The 9,627-nt window shown below is 64.6% G+C and overlaps 1 protein-coding gene across 2 annotated transcripts; it reads right to left on the bottom strand.

The window, feature by feature from the left end:
• Positions 1-1,473: 1,473 nt before the first annotated feature.
• Positions 1,474-8,420, bottom strand: LOC148051913 (large neutral amino acids transporter small subunit 2-like). Of its 2 annotated transcripts, none has more exons than XM_087734973.1 (12): positions 8,188-8,420; positions 7,768-8,096; positions 7,146-7,350; positions 6,900-7,051; positions 6,075-6,200; positions 4,320-4,473; positions 4,106-4,229; positions 3,923-4,026; positions 3,298-3,394; positions 3,054-3,203; positions 2,101-2,278; positions 1,474-2,019 (listed from the first exon to the last, which is right to left on the bottom strand). In XM_087734973.1, the coding sequence occupies exons 2-12, from the start codon at positions 7,919-7,921 to the stop codon at positions 1,865-1,867; spliced, it is 1,599 nt and encodes a 532-aa protein (XP_087591099.1). In that variant the 5' UTR covers positions 7,922-8,096; positions 8,188-8,420; the 3' UTR covers positions 1,474-1,864. The 2 variants fall into 2 exon arrangements, with proteins under 2 accessions (XP_087591099.1, XP_087591098.1); XM_087734972.1 differs by having other exon boundaries at positions 1,475-2,019; positions 7,768-7,927; positions 8,188-8,419.
• Between the last annotated feature and the right edge of the window lie 1,207 nt (positions 8,421-9,627).

Raw genomic sequence — 9,627 nt, 5'->3', positions numbered from 1 at the left:
GCGTTCGGCTCTCTCCGGAGGAGGGGAACGCGCGGACCGCGGTGAGGACTGGGAGGGGGGGGGGGGGGAAGGGGGAGGTGTCTGTTTTGATGACGTAGGACGTCCTCAAACCTCTTTGTTGACGTAAGACACACCACCCCCCACCCCGGAAAGGCGTTTGTTGACGTAAGAGCCACGGGATTGGGCTTGGTGACGTAACACCCCCCCCCCAAAATGGCGTCGTTTCGGTAGGACCTACAGGAATTAGCGTGCACGGGACCCCCAAAAATGGGCTTTATTGCCCCAAAACGCATTTGTTTACGTAGGACCTACACAAACGGCTCCGTTTTGGTAGGACCTACAGGAATTAGCGTGCACGGGACCCCAGAAACGGGCTTTATTGCCCCAAACTCCCCCCAGAACGCGTTTGTTTACGTAGGACCTACACAAACGGCTTTGTTTACACCTGAGCTCCGTCGTTGTTTACGTAGGACCTACACAAACGGCTCCGTTTTGGTAGGACCTACAGGAATCAGAGCACCCGGGACCCCCCAAAACGGGTTTGTTTAGGTAAAATCTCCCCCAGAACGCGTTTGTTTACGTAGGACCTACAGAAATGCCTTTGTTTACACCCGAGCTCCGTCGTTGTTTACGTAGGACCTACACAAACGGCTCCGTTTCGGTAGGACCTACAGGAATTAGCGTACACGGGACCCCAAAAACGGGCTTTATTGCCCCAAACTCCCCCCAGAACGCGTTTGTTTACGTAGGACCTACAGTAAACGGCTTTGTTTACATCAGCTCTCGGTGGTTGTTTACGTAGGACCTACAAAAATGGCTCCGTTTTGGTAGGACCTACAGGAATCAGAGCACCCGGGACCCCCCAAAACGGGTTTGTTTAGGTAAAATCTCCCCCAGAACGCGTTTGTTTACGTAGGACCTACAGAAATGCCTTTGTTTACACCCGAGCTCCGTCGTTGTTTACGTAGGACCTACACAAACGGCTTCGTTTCGGTAGGACCTACAGGAATTAGCGTGCACGGGACCCCAAAAACGGGCTTTATTGCCCCAAACTCCCCCCAGAACGCGTTTGTTTACGTAGGACCTACACAAACGGCTTTGTTTACATCAGCTCTCGGTGGTTGTTTACGTAGGACCTACACAAACGGCTCCGTTTTGGTAGGACCTACAGGAATCAGAGCACCCGGGACCCCCCAAAACGGGTTTGTTTAGGTAAAATCTCCCCCAAAACGCGTTTGTTTACGTAGGACCTACACAAACGGCTTTGTTTACATCAGCTCTTGGTGGTTGTTTACGTAGGACCTACACAAATGCCTTTGTTTACACCCGAGCTCCGTCGTTGTTTACGTAGGACCTACACAAACGGCTTCGCGGACGTCAGACCCCCCCCCCCCCCCCCCCGTTTCTGTAGGGCCTACAGAAACACCCCACCCCTCCCCCCAACCCACGTTGCCCCGCCCCCGGACGAACTCAGCCCCACGCCTTCGCTGCAGGGGCCTTTATTTACATCGGACCTACAACAACCGCCGCCCCTCCCCCTCCCCCCGCCCCCGCGTTTACGTAGGACCTACAACAACCAACAAAACAAAGGGGGGGGGGGGCCACATCACGTGACACCCCCCCCCCCGAGGGGGCGGGGATCTGTGGGGAGATGGGCAGGGTCTTACCTGGGGAGACCTGAGCTTGGGGGGCGGCGGGGGCGTGGCTCCCGGGGAAGCCCCGCCCCCAACCAGGCCCGGCCCCGCCCCTCCTCCGCCCGTGGGGCGGCCGCGCGCCCGTGGGGCTGGGGGGAGGGGGGGGATGGGGGTTAAGGCACCGCGTGTCGGGGGAGGGGAGGCGGGCCCCTCCCCCCCCCCCCCGGGGCTCAGTCGTGGGGCCGGGAGGTGAGGGGCCGCTGCTGCTCGCCGTGGGTCGCGGCGTCGCCGTGGGTCGCGGCGTCGCCGTGGGTCGCGGCGGCCTCGTCGCCGGAGAGGGGGTAGACCACCACGCACAGGCGCTGCCCGAAGCGCGTCAGGGCGTCTGCGGGAGACGGGCGGTGACCCACGGCCGCCCCCCAACCCCCGCAGCGTAACACCCGTACCGCCGCCGCCCCCCACTGACCCACGGCGCGGCGCAGGGCCGGGGGGCGGGGCCCCCCCCGCACCCCCAGGAAGTAGAGGGGGGCGCCGGTGGCCATGATGCCCAGCCCGATGCCGCAGACCAGGGGCTCCGACCAGAGGGAGAAGAGGAGGAGGGCGGCCCAGAAGAGGAGGTACAACACCGGGAACAACAGGCTGACCTGCGGGTGACAGGGCGGGGATGCGGGTGACGACGGGGGCGGGGGGGGGGGGAGATCCCGGGAGGGCTCAGGGTGACAAGGGGACACCCCGGGAGGAGTCAAGGGGACAAGGGGACACCCCGGGAGGACAGAGGGACACCCCAGGAGGAGTCAGGGTGACAAGGGAACACCCAAAGAGGACACAGGAGGACTTGGGGTGACAAGGGGACACCCCGGGAGGGCTCAGGGTGACAAGGGGACACCCCGGGAGGAGTCAGGGGGACAAGGGAACACCCGAGGAGGACACAGGAGGGCTCAGGGTGACAAGGGAAACCCCCAGGAGGAGTCAAGGTGACAAGGGGACACCCTGGGAGGGCTCAGGGTGACAAGGGGACACCCGAAGAGGACACAGGAGGGCTCAGGGTGACAAGGGAAACCCCCAGGAGGAGTCAAGGTGACAAGGGGACACCCCGGGAGGGCTCAGGGTGACAAGGGGACACCCCGGGAGGAGTCAAGGTGACAAGGGGACACCCCGGGAGGACAGAGGGACACCCCAGGAGGAGTCAAGGTGACAAGGGGACACCCCCGGGAGGGCTCAGGGTGACAAGGGGACACCCCGAGGAGGAGTCAAGGTGACAAGGGGACACCCCAGGAGGACCCAAGGCGACTCCGAGTGACAAGAGGACACGCTGGGAGGAGTTGGGGTGACGGAACTCCGCCCCGGGAGGACTGACGAGGACTGAGGGGTGACACGGGGCCCCCCCGGGGCGCGGGTGCCGGCGGGGGCGTGGCTCACCCGGATGGGGCGTGGCCGGTGCGGCTGCCGCCACCGCAGCACCACCAGCCCGGCGACGGTGACGCCGTACCACAGGTAGTTGACGAAGCCGACGTAGTTGATGAGGGTGTAGATGTCCCCCGTCACCAGCATCAGCAGGGTGGAGATGCACTGAAGGGGCGCGGCCAGGAGGGGTGGGCGGGGGCTCCCGGGCTGGCCCCGCCCCACCCCAGGGCCCCACCCCACCCGAGCCCCGCCCACTCACGGTGACGAGGAGGGCGGGGATGGGCGTGAGCCGCTCCACGTGGATCATGGCCAGCAGCGCCGGCAGGTGCCCCTCGCGCGCCCCCGCGTAGAACAGCCTGCGAGGGGCGGGGCGGTGACGTCAGAGGGGGGTGGGGCTAGAAGGGGCGGGGCTGGGGAGGGGGGTGAGCCCCAGGAGGTGGGGGGGCGTGGCTTCAGGGAGGGGTGGGGCTTTGGGAGGGGGCAGGACCAGGCCCTGTCATGCCCGGGTGGGTGTGGCTCCATGAAGGGGCGGGGCCAAGAAGGGGGAGTGGCCTCAAGAATGGGGCGTGGCCACCCACCACCCCAGGGCTGTGGTTCTTTAAAGGGGCAGGGCCAGCTACAGGCCACGCCCAGAGGGGGGGTGGAGCCCCTGGGGTGTGGCCACTCCATTATTCCCGGGGGGCGTGGCCTGACCACGCAACCCCTCCCAGTGGGCGTGGTCACAAAGGGGGCGGAGCCAGGAGCAGGGTCCCCAGGGGTAAGTAAGGGGATGGTGGGGGGGGGGGGGGAGGGGACAACAACACCCCGAGGGGGTGTGGCCACGTGACATCACCCGGGGGCGTGGCCGTGACATCACGCCCCGGGGGGGGGGCGTGTCCACTCACCGCGAGCAGGTGAAGAGGGACCCGTTGACCCCGCCGAAGGTGGAGAGGGCGACGGCGAGCGGCATCACCCAGGCCATGACGCCCAGCACCTTCTCCCCGAAGGTCTGCGGGGGAGGAAGGGGCGGGGCTAAATAGGGCGCGGCCCCGGGGGGGGTGGGGGTGGGGCGCCGCCCCGCCACTCACCACGGCGACGGCGTTGGAGTCCAGCAGCTCCTGGGGCGACATGGCGGTGACGTACGCCACGTTAGCGAAGACGTAGACGAAGGTGACGAGGGGGATGGAGATGAAGATGGCCCGGGGCAGGTTCCTGCGGGGGAGGGGTGGACGGGACGACGCACAGAGGGGTGAGGAACCCCCCCAACCCCCCCAGTCCCGTCCGTCCCCCCCCAAACCTCACCGGTAGGGATCCACCAGCTCCTCGGTGACGTAGTTGAGGAAGTTCCAGCCGCCGTAGGCGAAGGAGCCCTGGAGGAAGGCCAGCGCCACCCCCCCCACCGTCGGCGGCTGCCAGAAGGAGAAGGACTGGGAGGGGGTCAGCCAGAAGTACTCGCCTGGGGGGGGCAAGGGGGGGTCAGGGGGGCACGGGGGGGGGCGGGAGGGGGGCTGGGGGTGATTAGAGGGGGGTGGGGGTGATGAGAGGGGCTGAGGGGTAATTAAGGGGGGCTGGGGGTGATTAGAGGGGGGTGGGGGGGAGTTGGGGGGCTGAGGGGTAATTAAGGGGGGCTGGGGGTAATTAGAGGGGGGTGGGGGGGAGTTGGGGGGCTGAGGGGTAATTAGGGGGGCCCTGGGGGGAGTTGGGGGGGCTGAGGGGTAATTAAGGGGGGCTGGGGGTGATTAGAGGGGGGCTGGGGGTGATTAGAGGGGGCCCTGGAGGTAATTAGGGGGGCTGAGGGGTAATTAGAGGGGGGTGGGGTAATTAGGGGGGCCCTGGAGGTAATTAGGGGGGCTGAGGGGTAATTAGAGGGGGGTGGGGTAATTAGGGGGGCCCTGGAGGTAATTAGGGGGGCTGAGGGGCAATTAAGGGGGGCTGAGGGGTAATTAAGGGGGGTCGGGGGGAGTTGGGGGGGCTGGGGGGTAATTAAGGGGGGTGGGGGTGATTAGGGGGGAGCTGGGGGTGATTAGGGGGGAGCTGGGGGTGATTACAGGGGCTGAGGATAATTAAGGGGGCCCTGGGGGTAATTAGAGGGGCCCTGGGGGTAATTAGAGGGGGGTGGGGGGAGTTGGGGGGCTGAGGGGTAATTAAGGGGGGCTGGGGGTAATTAGAGGGGGGTTGGGGGTGATTAGAGGGGGTTGGGGTAATTAGGGGGCCCTGGGGGTAATTAGGGGGGGGTGGGGGGAGTTGGGGGGCTGAGGGGTAATTAAGGGGGGGCTGGGGGTAATTAGAGGGGGGTGGGGTGGCTTAGGGGTAAATAGAGGGGGTGTGGGGGGTAATTAAGGGGGGCTGGGAGTAATTAGGGGGGTGGGAGGGGTCTTGGGGTAATTAGAGGGGCCCTAGGGGCAATTAGGAGGAGTGTGGGGCAGCTGGGGGTAATTAGAGGGGCCCTGGGGGTAATTAGGGCTGGGGGCAATTAGGGGGGCACTAGGGGTAATTAGGCAGTTGGGGGGGGGGCTGGGGGTAATTAGGGGGGTGGGAGGGGCCATAGGGGTAATTAGGAGGAGTGTGGGGCAGCTGGGGGTAATTAAAAGGGGGTTGGGGGTGATTGGGGGCGGTTAAGGGTAAATAGGGGGGGCAGAGGGGTAATTAAAGGGGCCCTGGGGGTAATTAGGGGGGAGCTGGGGGTAATTAGGGGGGGGTGGGGGGGGCTTAGGGGTAAACAGAGGGGGGCTGAGGGGTAATTAGGGGGCCCTGGGGGTAATTAGGGGGTGGGAGGGGTGTTAGGGGTAATTAGAGGGGCCCTAGGGGCAATTAGGAGGAACATGGGGCAGCTGGGGGCAATTAGAGGGGCCCTGGGGGTAATTAGGGCTGGGGGCAATTAGGGGGGCAATAAGGGGGGGGGGGGGCTTAGGGGTAATTAGAGCAGGCGGGAGGGGCCGTAGGGGTAATTAGAGGGGGTGCGGAGGGGCAGGCGGACCGCGGTTGGGGGGGGGAAGGGGTGACACGGGGGGTTGGGGGGGGTGTTGCGGGGGGTGTTGCGGGGGGTGTTGCGCTGACCCTTGCAGATCTGGAAGAGGCCGGTGCCGATGATGAGGGCGAGGGCCAGGAGCTTGCCGGCGGTGAAGACGTCCTGCACCCGGGTGGCCCAGCGGACGCTGGCGCAGTTCACCCATGTCAGCAGCACTGGGGACGGGGGGGACACACACACACACACAAAATGGCGGCGGGGGGGACACAAAATGGCGGCGGGGGGCACCCCCTGGAGCCCCCAAACAACAGGCGGCGGCGGGGAACAACCCCCCCCCCCCGGTGTCAGCCGGCGGCGGGCAGGAGCTCGCTCTGTCCGCCTGTAGTTGGGCGCTCACTCTGTGCCCGTCTGCCTGTAGGCAGGCGGCGACCACGTATAGGCAACAGGCGGGCGCTTGTCCGCCTGTAAGCAGGAGCTCACCGTGTACAGGCAACAGGCAGGAGCTCGCTCTGTGCCAGTCTGCCTGTAGGCAGGAGCTCGTCCGCCTGTAGGCAGGACCTCGCCCTGTGCCTGTCTGCCTGTAGGCAGGCAGTGACCACACATAGGCAACAGGCGGGCCCTTGTCCGCCTGTAGGCGGGAGCTCACCACGTGCCCGTCCGCCTGTAAGCGGGAGCTCACCGTGTACAGGCAACAGGCAGGAGCTCGCTCTGTGCCAGTCTGCCTGTAGGCAGGAGCTCACCACGTGCCCGTCCGCCTGTAGGCGGGAGCTCATCTGCCTGTAGGCAGGAGCTCGCCCTCGGCCCGTCTACCTGTAGGTGGGCGCTCACCACATGCCCATCCGCCTGTAGGCAGGCGCTCCCCCCCACCCCCCGACATACAGGCGGAGGTACAGGCATCGTCAGGGGTTACTCACGCAGACAGGCGGCGGCCAGGAGGCGCAGCCCGGGCTCGGGAGCTTGGCAGGTGGGGAAGAGCGGGTGAAGGACGTAGTTGGCGAAGGTGAGGGCGATGACGGCCTGGTTGGTGGGGTAGATGACCAACACCGCGATCCACAGCCGCAGAAACCTGCCCCGGGGGGGGGTGCGAACCGTCACCGCTCCCTGCCCCGCCGGCCCCCCGCCCCGCGGATCCGGCCCCCCCTCCCCCGCCGCGGACTCACCCCGCCAGCCCCCCGAAGATCTCCTTGACGTAGGCGTAGTCACCGCCGGAGCGCGGGATGGTGACGCCCAGCTCGGCGTAGCAGAGGGCCCCCACCGCCGTCACCGCCCCCGTCGCCCCCCACACCAGCAGGGCCAACCCCACGCAGCCCGAGTTCTCCAACACCCCCTTGGGGGAGACGAAGATCCCCGAGCCGATGATGTTGCCTGCCGGGTGACATCATCACGCCCCCCCAACGACGTCAGCCGGTGACGTCGCGGGGCGTCACTCCCCCCCCCCCCCCCCCCCACGCACCCAACGGCCGGTCGGAGTTCCCGCACGGGCGTGGGGGCGCCCCGCGCCTCTCGGGGCGGGGGGCGTTCGGGGGGTCCCGCGGGGCTGTGACCCCGCCGACTGTTGCCCCACCCCAAAAGGCGAAGGGGGGACCCCCAAACAGCCCCCTTACGGGTGTCGAGGGGGGGGGAATCCCCCCCCCCCCCCCGGATGGGTGTTTTGGGGGGAAATCCTGCCCCGGGGGACATCGGGGGGACATCAGCGGCTGTTCGCAGCCTGGGGGGGGGGGGGGTGTGGATTCGGGGGACACGGGGGACGTCAGGGGGGTGCGGGCCCCCCCCCAAACTCACCCACGATGATGCCGCAGGCGCTGAGCAGCCCGATCTCCTTCTTCAAGGCCACGCCGCCGCCGCCGCCATCGTCCCCTCCTCCTCCTCCATCTTCTTTCTCGGGGGGGTCCCCTTTCTCCGAGGGGGGACCCCGTTGCCGGGTACCCTCCGTCATGGCGGCCTGGGGGTGTTGTTTGGTTGTTTGTTTTTTTTGGGGGGGGGTGGTGGTGGTGGTGTTGGGGGGAGGGGGGGTGTTGTTTATTGGCTCCCCTCTTCCTGACGGCGGCGCAGGGGGGCGGTTCTCCCTCAGCGGCGCCGCTCCCTCGTGGAATGGGGGGGGTGGGGGTCTCCTGGGGGTTTTTTTGGAGGGAAAAGAAGGGATTTAGGGGGGGCTGATGGCTAAAAAAGGGGGTTATTGGGGTGGGACCCCCCTAAAAATACCTGGCGGGCGAGCGAAGCGTGTCTCCCCCCTTTCTCCTTGCCGACGACCTTCGGTCTCCCCTCTCCGGCCGAGACGCTGATAACGGGGAGCGGACTTTCCCCCCCAGGTGAAGGAGGAGGAGGAGGAGGAAGGAAGAGGGGGGGGCTCAGTCACGTGAGGAGCTCTCTCCTGCCTGCACCCCCCCCCCTCCCAAAGCTGCCTGCGCCCATGGGGAGCCCCAAAATGCCCCAGATTCGCCCCATTCCCCCCCCCCCCCCCGAGACCCCTCGTGTCCCCCAATCCCCCCTCGCGCCCCTCCATTTCCCCCCATATTTCCCCTCAAACGTCCCGATTTCCCCTCACCCCCCGAATTCCCCCCTTTTCCCTCAAATTCCCCCTTGAACTCCCCCGTTTCCCCTCAAATTCCCCCTCCAGCACCCCTCAAACCCCCCAATTTCCCCTCAAATTCCCCCATATGCCCCCTTAAACACCCCTATTTACCCTCATTTCCCCCTCCATTCCCTCTGTCACCCCTCAAAACCCCCATTTCCCCTCATATTCCCCCATTTTTCCCCTCTATCACCCCTCAAAACCCCCATTTCTCCTCATATTCCCCCATTTTTCCCCTCATATTCCCCCATTTTTCCTCTCTATCACCCCTCAAAACCCCCATTTCTCCTCATATTCCCACATTTTTCCTCTCTGTCACCCCTCAAAACCCCCATTTCTCCTCATATTCCCCCATTTTTCCCTCTATCACCCCTCAAAACCCCCATTTCTCCTCATATTCCCCCATTTTTCCCCTCATATTCCCCCATTTTTCCCTCTATCACCCCTCAAAACCCCCATTTCTCCTCATATTCCCCCATTTTTCCCCTCTATCACCCCTCAAAACCCCCATTTCTCCTCATATTCCCCCATTTTTCCCTCTATCACCCCTCAAAACCCCCATTTCCCCTCATATTCCCACATTTTTCCCCTCTATCACCCCTCAAAACCCCCATTTCTCCTCATATTCCCCCATTTTTCCCCTCATATTCCCCCATTTTTCCTCTCTGTCACCCCTCAAAACCCCCATTTCTCCTCATATTCCCCCATTTTTCCTCTCTGTCACCCCTCAAAACCCCCATTTCTCCTCATATTCCCCCATTTTTCCCCTCTATCACCCCTCAAACACCCCCATTTCTCCTCATATTCCCCCTCAAACCCCCATCTCTCCTCAAATCCCCCCGCAAAAGCCCCCATTTCTCCTCAAAACTCCCCTCAAACCCCCCCATTTCCCCTCATTTTCCCCCTCAAATCCCCCTTTTCCCCCCTCAACCCCCCCAAATCCCCTCAAAACCCCCCAAACCCCTCCTTTATCCTTCGCTTCCCCCACTTTTTCCCAATTTCCCTCATTTTTCCCAATTTCCCTCATTTTTCCCCAATCCCCCCCCCCCCCGTTTCCACCTCCCTTCCCG

The sequence above is a fragment of the Nipponia nippon genome, unplaced genomic scaffold (assembly GCF_047370975.1).
Source record: "Nipponia nippon isolate SJK-2023a ecotype South Korea unplaced genomic scaffold, ASM4737097v1 scaffold_51, whole genome shotgun sequence".
Taxonomy (NCBI): Eukaryota; Metazoa; Chordata; class Aves; order Pelecaniformes; family Threskiornithidae; genus Nipponia; species Nipponia nippon.
The sequence above is the reverse complement of the archived record's forward strand: the minus strand, read 5'-3'. Positions and strand labels throughout refer to the sequence as shown.